The 17791-nt window shown below is 51.0% G+C and overlaps 1 protein-coding gene across 1 annotated transcript in view; it reads right to left on the bottom strand.

Annotated features, from left to right (window-relative positions):
- ITGA11 (integrin subunit alpha 11) overlaps positions 1–17791 on the bottom strand; it is a 124725-nt gene that overhangs the window by 18127 nt on the left and 88807 nt on the right. Inside the window, exons 12-18 of the mRNA XM_030875138.2 lie at positions 15150–15298; positions 11665–11805; positions 11233–11436; positions 10224–10354; positions 5718–5884; positions 4192–4334; positions 2637–2747 (exon numbers count right to left, since the gene is read on the bottom strand). Of these exons, the coding sequence (XP_030730998.1) occupies positions 2637–2747; positions 4192–4334; positions 5718–5884; positions 10224–10354; positions 11233–11436; positions 11665–11805; positions 15150–15298 (1046 nt within the window). The remainder of the gene's footprint in view (positions 1–2636; positions 2748–4191; positions 4335–5717; positions 5885–10223; positions 10355–11232; positions 11437–11664; positions 11806–15149; positions 15299–17791) is intronic.

Below are 17791 nucleotides of genomic sequence, written 5' to 3'. Positions count from 1 at the left end.
GTCAAGAGTAGAGGCAGAGAGACCACTAAGGACGCTGCTGCAATGTTCATGCAAGAGATGACGACGGTGTCGGTGTGGTAGTGTGTGTGTGGGGGGGGGTGGGGGGGGGAACAGGTTAGTAACCCCAGAGGTGAGAGCAGCAGGACCTGGAGTTCATCAGGACTAAAAGGGAGGAAAGGGTCCTGGATGTTGGCCAAGTTTCCTTTTGAGTGTCTGGAAGGGTGGCCGCACCATTCGTTTATAAATGGAGGGGTTCAGTGGAGGGGATCAGTTTGGGGCACACTGAGTTTGAAGTGCCTGTGGCCCATCCAGGGAGAAGGGCTCAGCAGGTAGGTGGGTGTTCAAGTCTGGAGCTGAGGAGTGGAACTGTCCGCACCAGGAGCACAGCCTGAACCAGGGGAGGGGAGACAGGAGAGGCCAGGCGTACCTTATATTCACTAACTTCTCAGAGGGGAGCTCCCTGGCCCTCACTCAGATCCACGTGCTCTTATTTCAGACACGTTTCTATTAAGCCTGCCCCTTGGCTTCCCCATCACATGGTGGATTTGCAGCTCGAAGCAGCCAGCAAGGAAGACAGCAGAGCCATATAAAGGAGGGCAAAGCGAGGCATTCAATGCCAGGACATAGCTCTAGACACTTTGGAAGCCCCTGGGGGCTTCACTGTATTCTAGCACTTACGTTCATCTTGGTGATTTCAAGTCTCTGACGAAATACACCCCAGCCCGCCCAGCATACTGTTCAAGTGTGAAAACTATACAATAACCTTCAGAAAAATTTCTATCCACTTGATTAAAAGGGATAATTTAACATGATAAGTAACTGTTACATTCAACTGTATGGAATGGCTCATTCTCCCAAGAGGCAAGATTTTATGGTACTAGAACAGTGCTGGGCATTGAGGAGAAGCTAAATAAGAATTTGTAGCAGAGAGATGGGAAGAATGTTTCTAATTTTCTGGGGGCTAGAAACCTATTTTAACAAGATTTTTAGACATTTAGCTGCTATCCAAAGCCCTTGGTAATATGCCCAGACTGACTTTTTCAGCTCTATTTCTCATCCTTTCTTTACACTTCCCTTCACCCTGCTTGTTCCCACGTCCATACCTTGGCTATGCTGTCAGCTTTCCTGGAGTAAGCCCATCGTCCCCATCTCACGTCTATTCTAAAGGTCCAGGGGAAAGCTACCTCCTCCAGAAAGTCCCCCCGACCTATCATCTGACCGCTTGATGACACTTCCTCTGAGCTTACTCCCATCTTTGACTTGACCTATGACTCTTATCACCACCTTGCATCCGTATCATCAGCATCAGAGCAGAGAGTGCCCTGCACGTTCCTCTGCATCATGGGCTTCAACATGCTTATAGAATGAGTGACATGTACTCATTCATTTGCTATAGTGGCCTTGTGATGACTGTGATGGGAAAAATAGTAAGATTCAGGGCACCCAGCTTTCCCCCTCTCGCGGCTCACTAACGAGGATTCCAGCTTTGCCAGGTCAGTATCTCCCCCTCTCCTGAACTGCGTTTTCAGACAGCCTCTCTTACACATCTGTGATGCAGAATCAGGAGAAGAGGGAAGGTGTGAAGGTTGAGGGGTGGGTGGTAGGATGTGGGAGCTCTGGGAAGAGGGAGGAGCTGAGGGGGCTGATGGGGGAGAATGAGAGCAGAGAGGGGATTTTCATAAGCCTTGCTCTTGACTATACAGTTCTTTTGTGTAGGAGACATACAGGCAAGCACGTGAGTAATTCTGAAATTGTTGTTTGCTGGCTGGATTCTATATAGTGGGTTGGCCAAACAGTTTGTTTGGTTTTAAGTAAAAATAAAAGACACATTTTTCACTTTCACGAAGAACTTTATTGAACAATGTATTCATTAACCGAATGAACTTTTTGGCCAACCCAATAATTCTCAGAGACACTGCTCAGAGGCTGGGCCTCGTAGGTCACGGTCTTAAGAGCACTGTGGTATATTTGAAAGTTGTTCCTAAATCCCCGGGGTTTATTTTGCCTGCTCTCGTAGCACAGCTCAGGCAGAATGGATAACTGTCTGACGTTTTCTTTGTGTGGGATTTATATGGAGTTGCAGATGCAGGGAGCGTCTGAATATTAGATTACCAGAAGTCTGATGCCCTTAGAGCCAGGGATTAGAAAAGGTGGGTTTGGGGGGTGCAGAGGCAATGATGAGGCTAAAACTACTTATTTTTGGAATACTTGGAGCAGGCTAGGAGGACTGTTTGTTAATTAGTCGATCACTCAACAAGGGCAGACTAGGCTCTAGTGGTTGAATCATCCTCTCTGGCCTCCAGTGTCCTCGTCTGTCAATGAGGGAAGTGGGCGATTGAGAACTAAGGTCCCTTCGGGTCCTGTGAATCTCAGGACCCACTCCGGGCTCACTCTCTGCTGGGGATACGGGAGCCTTGCACAGGAGAAGGCCAGGTCCTTACCTTCAAGAAATTGCTCAGCACGAGTCATGAGGAAGGAGGGGAGGAGCTTGTTGGGAATTTGCGGGGCAGGAGGTGGGAAGGTGGGGCAGGGGAAGAACTCCTTTGTGCCTGTCACAAAGCCTGGGCTTCTGAGAGGAGGCGAGGGGAGGGGGTGGGGTGTGTGTCAGAGCTGCTGCCCTGGACACCAGGACGTACCGAGACTCTGAGGGTCGTGGGCCAGCCGTCATCCAGCATGGGGCCATAGTCGGGGTCCTCCAGGGAGTACTCGACGGAGAAGGTCACTGGCTTCACGTAGTCAGCAGTGTCCTGTGTGGGAGACGAGAACGGGGTGAGGACAGAGGGAACATCTGTGTCATAGCCAGGACCACTGAGAGAACTTCTACCTCCCGAAGCTGGGAGGGTAGCTGCCTCCTCAGCCCTGAGCGTGAGTCCATGGAGCTTAGCGTCCGTGAGTGCACGGAGGTTCCCAGATGGGTCCGTAGCAGGAGAGTGTTGCTCCTGGAAAGGGCCCTTGGCTCAGCATATGCCAACCCCTCTGCCTGCATGTTTCACCACCTCCTGCTCGTCCTTCAAGGTTGGGAACCTGTGTCCCCAACACCCCGGCCTCTAGGAAGCCAGGCAGCACCTCATCCCCACATGCTGTTCAGACCTGTTACTGACACACTTACGTGGCATCCAAACTACCTGGTGGTGTGTCAATCCTCCTCTCTCTGAAGCCTCTGAGCACAGTCCTAGCGCTGTGACAAGGCTTAATAAATCAATGAATGAACAAAGTTGAACAAAAGAGCGGCAATCCAGGGGATGCTTAGAGCTGCTTAAAAAATCCCCCAATCCCCCCCGCCCCCGCCATGGAACCCAAATCGTGACACCAGTGGCTTCCTTGTGTTAAGGCAATGACTTTCAAACTTGAGCTTGCATCAGAATCTCACCCTGGGAGGGGGCGGGGGTTAAAACACTGAGTCCCATCCCAAGAGTTTCTGATTCACTAGGTCTGGAATGGAGCTTGAGAACGTGCAATTCTAAAAAGTTCCTGGGTAATGAAGATGCTGCCGGTCTGGGGACCACACTTTGAGAACCAGCCCGTAAACACATCAGAGGGGCAACACTATTAACAGACACCAGGACTTCCTGTTTCTCTGACCTTTGCCCAGTGACTATTGGGGTCAGGTGGGCTCTGAGTGTCCCCTGCCTGTGTCTCCGAGGCTGGAGCTGTGGCTGGGTGTCTGCAGTTTCTGGGTGGGTGCACCAGGCCCCCGCTGGTTCTCCCGCTCTGCCAGTCTGGCATCTCTCTCTTCCTCCCCGCAAGCCTGTCTATGCCACTGGTCCACCTTACCTGGTCTTCATTATTAGCTGATGCCTACTTATCCCTTCCTTCTGAGCCATGGCCCCGGCTGGCTGACCGCCGTCCTCTCTGCTAGACATCATTGAGCCCACCTCCCTCCTTGAATTTCACCCCCTGCTTAAGAAATGGTGGGCATCTGAGAGCTGGCAAAGAAGAGATTTCAGAGGAGGGTAGAGTGAGGTGGGAAGTAGTGTGTCCCAGTGGCCTTTGCTCTGGGGCATGAGTATGGGATGGCCAAGGTCCAGGACACTGCCCCCTTCCTGGCCTCCTGAGGTCTGCTGGGGGCTCAGAACCAGCCTGGCACCAGCTGAGCTCTCTGCCTCTCCCACGGCAGCACCTCGCCCAGCTCCGTCCCCTTCCTGGAGAAGCTTGGGCTCTGTGGGTGGGGCTGCTGGGCATCTGGCTCACCAGGACATGGAAATTGATCCGCTCACAGTGTTCCTGGCTGGAGGAGAGCAGGGCAGCTCTGTTGGTGTACCGGTCCCCGCCCTCGTCCAGGTGGGCCCGCGGCGTGTACCGCCTCTCATCCATGGTGGCGTTATACCTGATGCCTAGAGGAAGGAGAGGGCAAGCCATGGAGGTGGAGCCACATTTCCATTGAAGACTGTTTGCCTCTCTTTAAAAATAGCCTTTGGAAAGTCATCCTCCTCCAGGAAGCCCTCCAGGATGGCCAGGGGAAGTGCTGCTCCTCTCCCCTCACAAGGCTCAGTGTAGGCAGGAAACTCCCACACAGAGAGCGAGCGATACAGTGAGAAAGGGTAAAGGAAGGAACTAAAGGAAGAGGGAGGCAGAAGGAGGAGAAAAGAAGATGGAGTTGACAGTAAGGCATAAAGAAAGAGGAAAAGATGGAGGGGAGAGTGAATGCAGTGGAAGAGGAGGGGAGACAGGATGAGGGGTCAGGATGATGCTTCCATTTGAGCCACTCCTGGCATCAACACACCTCTCCACCTCTCCCATCACCTTCCCGGGCCTCGCCCTCGGCTCTAGGATCCCGTCAGGTCTGGGTCCGAGCCTCTGCAGGTGGCAGTTCCCATCACACTAGGGAGGGCTGGCCAGGTCCTGCCCACCAGCTCCTCAAACCTAAGGCTGTTCTGGGGTTTAAGGCCTGCAGCCTCCTCCCCTTCAACTAGGCTGATCTTTTGCTAAATGCTGGAAAGGTTCAGACCCTTCTCCAGTACCCCAGCAGCACTCTGGGTGCACAGGTTCTTGGCATCATTCTCCTATCATAGAAAGAAGCTGAAAGAAGGACACAACCACCCAGGCCTGACTTTGTTCTCATCGTCCTTCTGGGACACCCGTTTTTTAATCATCTGGTCGGTCCTGCTCCTTGGCTGAGACGCTCTCTGTGGTCCCAAATTCCTGCACAGGTCTAACCTGGTGCTGGAACCTGTAGCTGCCACTTGCTGGGGCTGCCTGGGCCCAGGGCTGTCATAAGCAGGTGTCTGATCCCAGCCTTGGCTGGGAGTGATGGACCCTCAGAAGGAAACTGCCCTGCTGTGGACTCACACCTACTCTGAGCAATGACCACTGCTACTCGGGTCTTCATCTGCCTGACCCCCTGGTTACTAGCTCCCCCTCCTGCGTCTGACTCTTTCTCTGAATCTGACTTCACAGCTTCCACACCCCAGACTGTTCCACTGCTTCCAGTCCCCTGTTCTGATCCACACACTCTCTCTGACTATTTCCTGCTTCCCCAACCTCTCCCACGTTGGTCACCACTGCTCACTGCCATCCTCGCTGTGGCAATGAGATGCCCTCCCTGCCCCCTGGAATCAGAGCATTGAATGGGCATCTAGAAGTCATCAAATGTGGCTCTAGGTGTGACCTGGCACTTAAAACCCATTTCAGCAAAAGCCCAGGTTTAGAAACAGAGCGAATGCAAAGCCCATGGGGGAGAGATTGGAGCTGGGGAAGTGGAGAGGGGGTAGATTTACCGACTGTTGAAGTTTGGTAATGAGGTGCCAGGAAGATGGGTGTGAAGCAGAGGAAGGCGGCCAGGCAGGTGGCGTCTCTGCCGCTGCGTTTGCAATCCCTGTGAAAGATGTTGATCTTGGACGGCTCAAAGTGGAGGCTGGCATTGATCTGAACCACAGGGCGGGACCTTCAGGAGGAGGGAGAGAAGCAGGGGTTGGGTGGGGTACAAGACTGCTCTGCTGGGACCCAGGGAAAGGTGGAGAGCCAGATGGAATGGGATCTGTAAAACCCCCACTGGGAGTGAGGCAGTGGTGGGGCATGCAGGGAGGGGGTCCAGGTGTCACAGGATTGGGCAAAAAAAGTGTACAGGTGTATGAAGGGCAGGCTAGGCAACCTCACAGCCCCTTGAGGCAGCCCTTCATCATTTTCCTAGGGGCTGTGCTTGCTGCAGACCATACTGACATCCTTTTGCCTTCTCATCACTTCAACCCTGCATGTACATCAGAGTAATCTGGAGAGCTTTAAAAAATCCTGATGCCCGAACTAGAACAAAACATTTTAAAATTTGTATGGAAAAACAAAAGACCCCCAAAAGCCAAAGCAATCCTGAGAAAGAAAAACAGAGCTGGAGGAATCAGGCTCCCTGACTTCAGACTATACTACAAAGCTACAGTAATCAAAACAGTATGGGACTGGCACAAAAACAGAAATATAGATCAATGGAACAGGATAGAAAGCCCAGAAATAAACTCACACACCTATGGTCAATTAATCTATGACAAAGGAGGCAAGAATATACAATGGAGAAAAGACAGTCTCTTCAATAAGTGGTGCTGGGAAAACTGGACAGCTGCATGCAAAAGAATGAAAACAGAACATTCTCTAACACCATACACAAAAATAAATTCGAAATGGATTAAAGACCTAAATGTAAGACCAGACACTATAAAACTCTTAGAGGAAAACATAGACAGAACACTCTTTGACATAAATTGCAGCAATATCTTTCTGGATCCACCTCCTAGAGCAATGAAAATAAAAACAAAAATAAACAAATGGGACCTAATTAAAATTAAAAGCTTTTGCACAGCAAAGGAAACCATAAACAAAACAAAAAGACAACCCACAGAATGGGAGAAAATATTTGCAAAAGAAGCAACCGACAAGGGATTAATCTCCAAAATATACAAACAGCTCATGCAGCTCAATATCAAAAAAACAAACAACCCAATCAAAAAAGGGGCAGAAGACCTAAATAGACATTTCTCCAAAGAAGACATATGGATGGCCAGAAAGATGTTCAACATTGCTAATTATTAGAGAAGTGCAAATCAAAACTACAATGAGGTATCACCTCACAACAGTCAGAATGGCCATGATCAAAAAGTCTGCAAACAATAAATGATGGAAAGGGTATGGAGAAAAGGGAACCCTCCTACACTACTGGTGGGAATGTAAATTGGTACAGTCACTATGGAGAACAGTATGGAGGTTCCTTAAAAAACTAAAAATAGAATTATCATATGATCCAGCAATCCCACTCCTGGGCATATATCCAGAGAAAACAATGATTTGAAAAGATACATGCACCCCAATATTCACTGCAGCACTATTTACAATAGCCAAGCTATGGAAGCAACCTAAATGTCCATTGACTGATGAATGGATAAAGAAGAAGTGGTACATATATACAATGGAATATTACTCATCCATAAAAAAGAATGAAATAATGTCATTTGCAGCAACATGGATGGACCTGGAGATGATCATACTAAGTGAAGTCAGTCAGAGAAAGATAAATATCATATGATATCACTTATATGTGGAATCTTAAAAAGTGATACAAAGGAACTTATTTACAAAACAGAAACAGACTCACAGACTTTGAAAAAGAATTTATGGTTACCAAAGGGGAAAGGTGGTGGGAGGGATAAATTAGAGGAGTTTGGGATTAACATATACACACTACTACATATAAAATAGATAATCAACAAGGACCTACTGTGTAGCACAGGGAACTCTACTCAATATTCTGTAGTAACCTACATGGGAAAAGAATCTGAAAAAGAATAGATATATGTATATATATAATGGAATCAATTGCTGTACACCTGTATAACATTGTAAATCAACTATACTCCAATATAAAATAAAAATTAAATTAAAAACATCCTGATGCCCAAGTTGCTCTCCAGGTCAGATCCAACAAGAATAGGCATCACCATGTCTTAAAGCAGTGCTTCTCAGATTTTAATACATTTGTGCATTTCCTGGGGCTCTGGTTAAAATGCAGATCCAGCATTTCTAGCAAGCTCTCAGGTGATGCTAGTGCTGTTGGTCTCTGGACCACACTTTGGAGAGCGTGGGTGTGAAAGCACCCCAGGTGATTCCAATGTGCAGCCAAAGTAGAGAATAACTCATTGTTCCAGAGACCTGCCCCCAGCCATCCATCCCAACACTGCCCCATCCAGACAGCCAAAGAAATGCCAATTTACACTTCTATTGTCTAAGTCAATCAGAGTTAGGGAAGGGAAATATTGCCTCTCCAAACTATGCATTTATGTAAAAAGAAATAAGTGTAGTGTGTTTTAGATGCTTCAGACTTTTAGCCTGATTATCTGTGCTAATACTCTGCTCTTCGTAGTGGAAGAGGGATGGCGCCTCCTCTGTACTGTGGAGTGAGAAGGACGGGTTTGAGTCTTGGCTGCAACTGGGCAGGTCCCACGATCTCTCTGATGCGGAATTGTGAGAACCAAAGCAGGTAAGTGAGAACGACTTCTGTTTGGAAACACACACCTGAGAGGCTTTAAAAATTACTGCTGCCTGGGCCCCTGCCCTAGAAATTCTGCTTTCAGTGGTCTGGGTAAAACCCAGGCAATGAGAGTTTTAAAAGCTCCCAGGTGATCCTAAGGGTAGTCATGTTTGAGATCCATGGAGTTTGACTATGAAGTCTTCCCAGAGGGCTCCAGCCCACAGTTTCGGCACTACTCAGGTAGCATTTAGGTTTAGACCTCACAAGCTAGGGCTTGACTGAGTCCTTTCTGTGAGACTGATTCTTTTGATGTATGTGTGCATATACCTTGCTTCCTGTAAAGGACTTAGTTTATGTGTCACCCTACAGACCCCAGAGGCCATGTCTACCCTCTACCCTGGGTCTTGTTCACCTGAATTGCAACGCAGTGAATACATTTAGCCCAAGCTGCTGTTGCTACCAAAGACCTGCAGAGCAGACCTTCAGGGAGAGGCCGTGGAGCCGGTGCTGGACCTGCAGAGACCCTGCTTGCCTAGAGGGCCAGGGGACACCACCTGGAGGCGTGGGGCAGCTGATGCTTTGGCCATGACACAGGGGGACATGAGGAGCCCGCAGATACGCTGCTCCCCATTGCTCCCCTAAGGGACTGTTGCAGGAAGCAGAGGCTGTATTCCTTCCTCCTCTCTGGAGATGCTGGAGCAGGGAGCTGCCCCAGGCGTGAGGCTGCAGCTCATTCAGTAACTAACGACCTCTCATATCTCTCTCCTCCTTTCCTGTTTCAGTTTCCCTTGACCCTCACTTCCGTCCCTGGGGCTGAAGCCCCTTCCAGGGCGCAGGCGCAGAAGCTTTAGCCTCAGGCTCTGTTTTCTTGGGAACTTGGACTAAGACATTTCCCGACTGGATCGTGATATTCTTGAGGACCAAGAACATGAAGATTCTCCCTGTGAAGTCACAGGATATCTCTGTTTAACGTCTTTCTTAAGTTGTATGAAAAATGTGATTGCGTTTATATAAAATTATATGCAGGGGAAATAGGCTGGTAGGGAAATATACCAAAATGTTAATAGTGGTAATGTTAAGGTGATGAAACTCTGAGTGATTTATTTTACAAATTTTCTTTAAGTTATTGTATTTATAATGAAAAATATCAACATATAAAAAACTAGCTCAAATTAAAATTTTTTTTGGTTCAAAAAGTGTCTGACACATCGCATGGTAAAATATTTAGATGGACTTTTAGAAAGCGCCCCGCCCCCCTTTTTTTAAAAGCTGTAGACCATTGCTAAGTAGAGACCCTAAGTGCAAATGTATGACAAATATCTGATGGAATGGTGCAGAAATGAGGCCCTGAAAAAGGAAACCAGGGGTCAGATGGGGTTTGGAGGAAAGAAATCCTCTCTCACACTGGGGTAGAAGGGAGAGCCTCCCAGCTGATGAGAATATTCTCAGTCTGTCCTTTAAAGTAGCTTTAGAAGCTGAGTGGAAGAAATGACCAAGTAGCCAGAACTTTTAGGAAAAATTCTAAGAGGGGCTTTTTGCCACTGAATTGCTCTAAAATCTTAGCAGTCCACTGAGAAGAGGGATTTGGACTTCAAAATAACTTACAGTGATTCCATGAAAAGGAAATTTGTAGTCGCAACGGGATAAGAACAGGGTGCGTTTGGCTCACAGCGATTAAAGATAAGAGACAGAGATCCTAAAGCGTATCTTTTAAACCCTGTATCCATCATGACCCTCAGGAGAGCCCAAGAGTCAAGAAAAATGGGGAACCAACCACAGAATCACGGCGTTGCCAAGGGCGCCCACAGCCAGGTCCACAAGCCCGTCCTCGTCGAGGTCCAATTGCCCATGGATGCTGCAGCCAAAATACTGGAGGCCTGGAGCCAGCTCTGAGGCAGCGATTCTCTGCAGGGAGTGGAAGGAAAGAGCTGGGCATGGGCACCCTAAGGGGTAGATGCAATTGGGAGCCCTGGAGACAGCCTGTTTGAAATCATCAGGAAGCTTCCCCGGCCCAAAGCTATCTCCTCTCCTGGTCCATTATGGCACCTGAAATTCCTGCCATTAAGTCATTCTTTTGGATTAAAATAGTGTGTCGTAAAAGTGTTCCCCACTGAACAGGGAAGGGGGAGGGGCAAGATAGGGGTAGGGGATAAAGAGGTACAAACTATTATGTATACAGTAAATAAGCTATGAGGATATATCGTACAACACAGGGAATACAGCCAATATTTTATAATAACTATACATGGAGTATAACCTTTAAAAATTGTGAACCACTGTGTTGTAACTTATATCGTACATCAACTACACTTCAATTTAAAAAAAAAAGAATTCCCCACTGGGTGTAAATACACATCACCTGGCAGGTAACCCACCATTATCTCTAACTGTGGTATATCTTACTAATAAAATAGGTAGGCAAAAGTGATGACCTGAGGGGACTTGGGATGGGTCACTTTTGGGAAGAGAGTACTGTTTCCAGCCTGAGGCACTTCCAGAGAAGAGGAGCCCAAACAGGCGTTCTCCACGTGTAGTCAATTGCATGAATACATATGAGGGCCAGTGAGGTTTGGGTCCTTGGGATTGTGTTGCTGTTGCTGGGGAGATAAAGTTAAGCAGGGAGAGGGTATCCAAAGGGGTGATGGGAAGGGCTTGAAGACAAATGCACCCATTTCAAAATTTTGATTTGAGGCAAGTTCCCTTTTCCTGTGTGAGGACGGGGCGTGAGCTACCAGGACTCCAAGTCCTAGCTCCATCCGTCTACTGGGGAGGGGGGGCGTTACCTGCTTCGGTGTCTTGAGGATGTTGCCCTGGAAGCCGTGGAAGATATAGATGACTCCTCTGTGGTTGTCCTCCAGAGGGGCTCCCACCACCACGTCGTTGTAGGAATCTTGATTGAGGTCCTGAACCGAGGCGATGGAGGAGCCGAATCGGGCATTCTGGTAACTGTGGGAATCCTTCAGTGTTCCATCGTAAACAAACCGGTTCTGCGAAACCAGTGTCAGGAAGAGGCTCAGGGGGACTTGGCAAGGGCTCTCTGGGTCGTGACCCCCTCTGGCCTGCAGCATCCCCTCTGCGTTTCCCCATTTCTCTCTTGCTATATGAGCCCAATGACAGAAGGGGTTCCCATCCTCCCCCGCTCCACAGGTGTGGACACCTGATCAAGGCAGGGATCAGGTGCCCCTGGAAAGCTGGCCAGCCTCCATGCTCCGTACCTGTCTCAGGTTGTAGATGTACACCCTGCCCCGCTCTCCGCCCTCGCTGAAGTACATGGGTGCGCCCACCAGCAGGACATCAGTCACACCGTCTCCATCGACGTCCACTGAGGTGATCTCGCTCCCGTAGTAAGAGCCTATCTGCGGCACAGGGATGGGGAGAGGGGCGTGGGGCTGGGCTACTGGGAGGCCTCTGCTCGCCAGTGGATGGAAAGTGAGGACAGCCTTTGACTCGGAATTTTTGCCGCACAGATGAGAAGGTCCCTCCCTCTTTTCTCCTTCTGTTATCCATCCCACCCCCACTCGGCTTTCCATTATTTAATTTTATTGATTGCCATTTATTCTGTAAGTGATACATTATAATGGCAAAAAGTGAGCAAAATAAAAGCAACATATGAAGAAGAAAATAAAAGTCACCCACGGTCCCAACAACCAACTGTACCATGGATGTTTCAGTATATTTTTCCTCTGGACTGTTTTCTCTAGGGTGTGTGTGTGTATGCGTATGGTTTTATTTTTACAATCTGGGATCAGACTGGATGTATAGTTTATATATTCTGATTTTTTAAATAAAACAATGGATCATGAGTATTTTCTCCGACGTGTTATATTTTTTTCCTACAACATGATCATTGGTGATTCTCTAATATTCCGAATTACACGTGCGCCAAATGTATTTAATCAATCCTCTGTTGCTGGACATTTAGCTCACTTTCAATTTTTTTTTTTTTTTTTTTTGCGGTACGCGGGCCTCTCACTGCTGTGGCCTCTCCTGTTGCGGAGCACAGGCTCCGGACGCGCAGGCTCAGCGGCCATGGCTCACAGGCCCAGCCGCCCCGCGGCATGTGGGATCTTCCCGGACCGGGGCACGAACCCGCGTCCCCTGCATCGGCAGGCGGACTCTCAACCACTGCGCCACCAGGGAAGCCCGCTCACTTTCAATTTTTTATATTCCAAATACTCTGGGCTTAGCACCTTGGGTGATAACTTATGATTTCTTTTCAGTATTTGAGCACTTACTGTGTTCCTCTCCCACCATGGGTGCCGTGTTCCCCCCTTCAGTGAGGGCACCATCTGACCACTCGGTTAGAAACCTAAGGGTCCTCCCTGGCTCCACCCTCCACCTCTCCCGCCTGCAGTCTCCCCGCAAGTCCACCTGGTGGATGCCAAACATGTCCCGAATCCATCTACTTCCCGCCTCCTCCGATGCTTCTCCCCCACGTGAGGCACCTTCCAAAGCCCCACCCCCTCCAGGATGGCCCCTCCAGCCCACCACTGCGGGGAGCTAGAGTGGCCTCCAGCAGCTGACCATGCCGCTTCCTTGCTTTGGGGGAAAATGTCCAAACTCTTCAGTGTGACCTTCCTAGACCAGCCTCTGTCCCCTACCCTCTGGCTCCCACATCCCCTCTCGACATACCAAGTGATTTCTCCTCTCCAAAAGCCCCCCGGCTCCAGCTGGCTTCCCAGCTTCCCCCTGCACATACTTTTCTCTGGTCTGTACCCTCTCCCCTCCTCTCTCTCCTGGTAATGTCTATCGTCCTTCAGGTCAGTGCCTGTTAGAAGCACCCCTGCCCTTCCCTACTCCACTCCCTGCAACGGTCCCTCCTCCATGCTCCCCCAGCCCCGGCTCCCTCCACCAGCGCCTCTGGACAGTGGGAGCTGTGCCTGTCCTGTTCCCTCCAGGCATGGGTGCCGTGCCTGGCACGCAGGAGGTACTCAGTAAATGTTTATAGGAGCAAGGGGTCGCTCAGGAAAGAAGAGGAGCCCTTCCCAAGGACAGGCCCTGCGTGAGACGCTTTACAGCCTCAGGTTAGCTTGTGTGAGCCTCACGTTGTCTTGGGAGAGATTATCGTCCTTATTTTACAGGGAAGGAACTGAAGCTCAGAGAGTTCAGGTCACTTGCCCAAGGTCAGAAGGCTGGTCACAGCCAAACTGGGTTGGAACTCTGATCCATCTGACCCTCAAGCCAATGCTTCTCCCTCCCCGGCTTAGGGTGTTTTCAGAAGAAATTTATCCTCAAGCATTAAGAGCTTTTAACCGAGGAGAACGATAAAAATACAGAAGAGGGAAAAAGGAAATCATAAACACGGGGTGGGGGGGAAGAGATGTGCCCACATGAAGTAATTAAGAGGCAGACAGAGAGCAAAGAGGGAGGCGGAGGGAGACCCTGTCTAAACATGTGGCCTCAGCTATGTGGGTCATGGTGATTTGGAATCCACTTAACTTAGCTGCCTTCAGCGCTGCGGTTTCTCATTCGGATGTTGGAGATGGGACCAGGCAGTATAAATGTCATAAATTCATCAGCGAATTCCCTTCAGCTCTCAAGGTCTAGCTTAGGGTTCCCGACAGAGCCAGCCCTGGGTAGAGTGTGGGCGGGCAGGGTGGAAGCTGGGGCCAGAGCAGTGCCCGGGTCCGCCAGTGCCCTGGGATGGGAAGAGGAATGGTGGAAGGATGGCTCCCTGTAGCTAGAGGGATTTAGGTTTGACCCGGTGAAGAGCATGTCCTCATGGTGACAGGCCAAGGGCAGTAGAAAACGCAGGAGACAGGGCAGTTCCCAGGCTCTGGAGGGCCGGGGGTGAGCCAAGAATAACAGTAAGGGCCTGGACAGGGCTCAGCTCAGGCCCAGGGCACTATGGATGCCAGATGCTGCCGGGCAGGAGGGGCCATGGCCTGGTCTAGGGATGGTTGGGGGTAAGGAGGTAGCATAATGTAGACAGCCCCACCAAGAGTCCTGGATTCTGAACTTGACCCAGCCGTGAATCTACCCTATAACCTTGGAAAAGCTATGTTGCTTCTCAGGACCACAGTTTTCCTGGGCTATTGAAATGACTTGGATCAGAACCCTGTTTTCTGATCTTTTCACCATCATTGCCTCTTATCATAGCTTTCCAGCTTGCATTCGTGACCATCCAACACAAGACTCTTAGCAGCACAGCCTGGTTGCCCACCACATCCGGGGCGGTGACACCGGCAGCCGTATAGTTCTGCATTGCATTCTGGGAAAGGAAAGAAGCTGGCATCTTGGTGAACCCGTGGGGCCGTGCTATGGGTGGAGGCATGACTCCTCTCACTTCTGGTAGCGCCAAGGTGGCTTGAGGAACACGAGTGCCCCTTCAGGATGTCTATGGGCCCTGGTAGCCCAAGCTGGGAGGCTATAGCCTGGATGCTGCCTCTGGCCCTGAACTCTAGACATGACCAGAAAGAGGCTGGTAGTTGGGGGCAGAGGTCGGGCCAAGGCACCAGAGACAAGGGCTCCATGAAGTGCGGGCTAGCAAATTCTCCTGGGTTCTCTTGCTGCGGCAGGGACCAGGCCTGGCTTCCTGGGGAAGCAGCATCAGCTCTAAGGCGGGTGTGTAAGGCGGGTGTGAAGGAGGCATATGCCCCCAACCAGGAAGGACGTTGGTGGGTCTGGGGACAGTCCTGAGAGGGAAGAGCTGAGCTGCAGTCCCACCCGTCCGCCCTGCCCCCAGCCTCCCCTGCGTTACCTGCTCGCCCTGCAGGGCCTGGTGGATGGTGAGACTTCGGTTGTTGTGCATAGTGAACAGGATGACTTTGCCTGTGTGGTTGAACCGGGGGGCTCCGGCCACATACACCCGCCCCTGCCTGGAGGACACGACCGATGTGACTGTGTATCCTGCCATGGAAGAAAACAGGCTGGTCTCTGGCCCTGTGGCCTGGCAGACCTCACCAGGGCCCTGTGTGTGGCTCAGCTGTGCCACAGGACTGGCCGCTGAACAGAGAGCATTCAGACCAGGCCGAGCAGATGTGATACCACAGGGCGGTAGTTCCCAGGCGCAGCTGAGGAGGCCTGGAAGAGGCAGGGCCGGTGAAGGGTGGGGAGAACTCACTGCGCCCACCCCCTGCTTGAAGACATCAAGGAAGCCAGGTGGGGCCACTAATAGGCATTGCTGACCTGGAACACGCACATCCCATGCTTCACCTGCCTCACAGGTGAGGGCATGATGGAACAGGGAGGAAAGAGAAAGGCAAACCCTAGCCACATCTCTTTTTATATTGGGCAGGCTTTGTTTTTGATCCCCACCAATAGCCTCTCTGGGGATCAATCAGTGTCCTCTTCATTACTGGAACCCCCTGCTAAGTGGTCCACCGAAAACTGAAGAGTTGACTGTGCAGAGGCGAGGAACTGCTCCGCTCGGGGCATTTAGGTGGAGTCTCAGGGACCCTTGCAGCCCCAAAGCTTTGCAAACTCAAAAGAGGGAGTGACTAGGCTTCTTTCAGTGCACCCAAAAGAGAAAGAGATGGAAACCCAGAGGCTCTTTGGGAAAGGCCACCAATCCGTGTTCTTAGGATCTGTGCCTGATCTCTGTGACTTTCCAGTCGAGCGCCCAGCTCTGGGGAGTGACTGTGCAGCATCTTCAGGCAACTCTCCTGAAAGTGGGGCCCCAGAAGGTGTGCAAAGCTGCGAGTCCCACTTTCTGCCAGGCAACTGGATCATGGATCCCAGTTTTTAGATGGGTGTCAGGCCTTGTTGGCAGTTCCTGGGCAGTTTCTGGGGGATGCATGTCTCCTTCTGCCACGTGTGCATGCCTGCGTGTGTGTGTGTGTGCGCGCGCGCTCGCGCCCATGCACGTGCGTGCGCCTGTGTGTTTGTGGGTAACACTGTCTCTCGGGTCACCGGTTGCTTCCAGTCTGGCCGCGGGACGCACAGAGGAGCCGATGCAGTGGCCGGGAGGGTGGGTGCAGTAGGGTGGGCTACTCTGGTTCCAGACACACCGTGTTTGACTCTTGGAAATGTATTCTGGGAAGTGGAGCTTGAAAGGTAGGTGAGACCAAGATATCCCATGGCGGGTGGCTAACGTGGCCGTGTATTGAGGGTAGAGCGGGGTTAGGCTTGTGGTGCGCAGCAAAGGTTTCTTCTGAGTTGAGCGCTCAGTGGCACTACTGGAAATGTTCTCAGTTGGCCCTGGGCATTCGCGCTTCCTCAGAAGGAGGGACAGTGGTGGTGGGAAGGTCTTGGGGGCTGAGTGTTCTGGGGGCAGGCGTGGGCTGACTCTCAAAGCTCCAAGCTGTGCTGAGAGAGAGCTTCCTGCTTCCCAGCCGTCTGCTGGCAGTGGTTTCAGTTCCCATGTGGCTCCCTGACCAGCAGGCGGGGCCCCCCCGAAAGCTGGACAGCCTCCCTGAAGGGCTGACAGGAGGACCCGTGGCCCGAAGTCCATAAGCTTCCCCAGTGTGGAGGCGGAGAGCCTGGCCGGCCTGTCTCCTTCCCCAAACTCCCCCTCTCCCCTGGGGCACATTGGGAGGAATCTTCCAGAGACCCCAGACACTGCCCTCACTGGACGAACCCCCAGAGGGAAGAGGAAGAAGAGAAAGGCACTCCCTCAGGACTCACACCCAAGGTGGTGACTATAGTTAAGGCGAGACAGTTGGGCCTCATGAAGGCCCTTCATCCTGGCTCTGCGCCCCCCAGGATCTTCTGGGAGGAGTGACCTTCCCACCGCAGAGAGACCCACTGCCAACTCTGGATGGCCCAAGTTCACGGAGAAGCGGAGTCCGAGGCTGCATTAGTGATGAGTAACTTCACAGCTGGTGGGTTCCGTTCAGTAACCCAGAAGGACTCACAGACAACGGGAGCCCTGGGCATTCGCCCCCTGCTCCCTTCGTTCTGGTTCAGCCCTTTCAGAAAGGCCATGGCAGAAGGGCCTCAGCATGGATGGTGGAGGCCCTGCTCCTGCAGAGCTAGAGGTGACTGGGATCTGTCAGGTAAAGGTCTCAGAGCTGGGACCTATCACCATCAGGTCAACGATTCATGCTTTTCTTTTTATGACCACTCTAAGGTACTTAATGGGAACTGACTTCTGCCTTGATTGTAAACCTTAACACATTCTCGACTTGCATTTTGCCTTGGGGAGACAGGGTTCCTGCACTCAAACCTGAAAACACAACAACAGCTGCCCTAGAGTCTAGAAGCATCAAACGAAACACATTTCAGGTTGGGGTGCATTGCTTGTCATTTATTCCGCCTGCTTATCGAGAGCTCGTGACGTGCCAGGTATGGCGCTGGACGTGGTGGATGCCAGGCTGGAGAGGCAATGGCCCCTGACTGTGCCTGAGTCAGCACAGAATATGCACAGCCAGGCCCCTGGCCTCAGGTGTGGGCAGGTTCTGG

The sequence above is a fragment of the Globicephala melas genome, chromosome 2 (assembly GCF_963455315.2).
Source record: "Globicephala melas chromosome 2, mGloMel1.2, whole genome shotgun sequence".
NCBI lineage: Eukaryota > Metazoa > Chordata > Mammalia > Artiodactyla > Delphinidae > Globicephala > Globicephala melas.
Note: the sequence above shows the minus strand (reverse complement) of the source record. Positions and strands in the feature narration are given on the sequence as shown.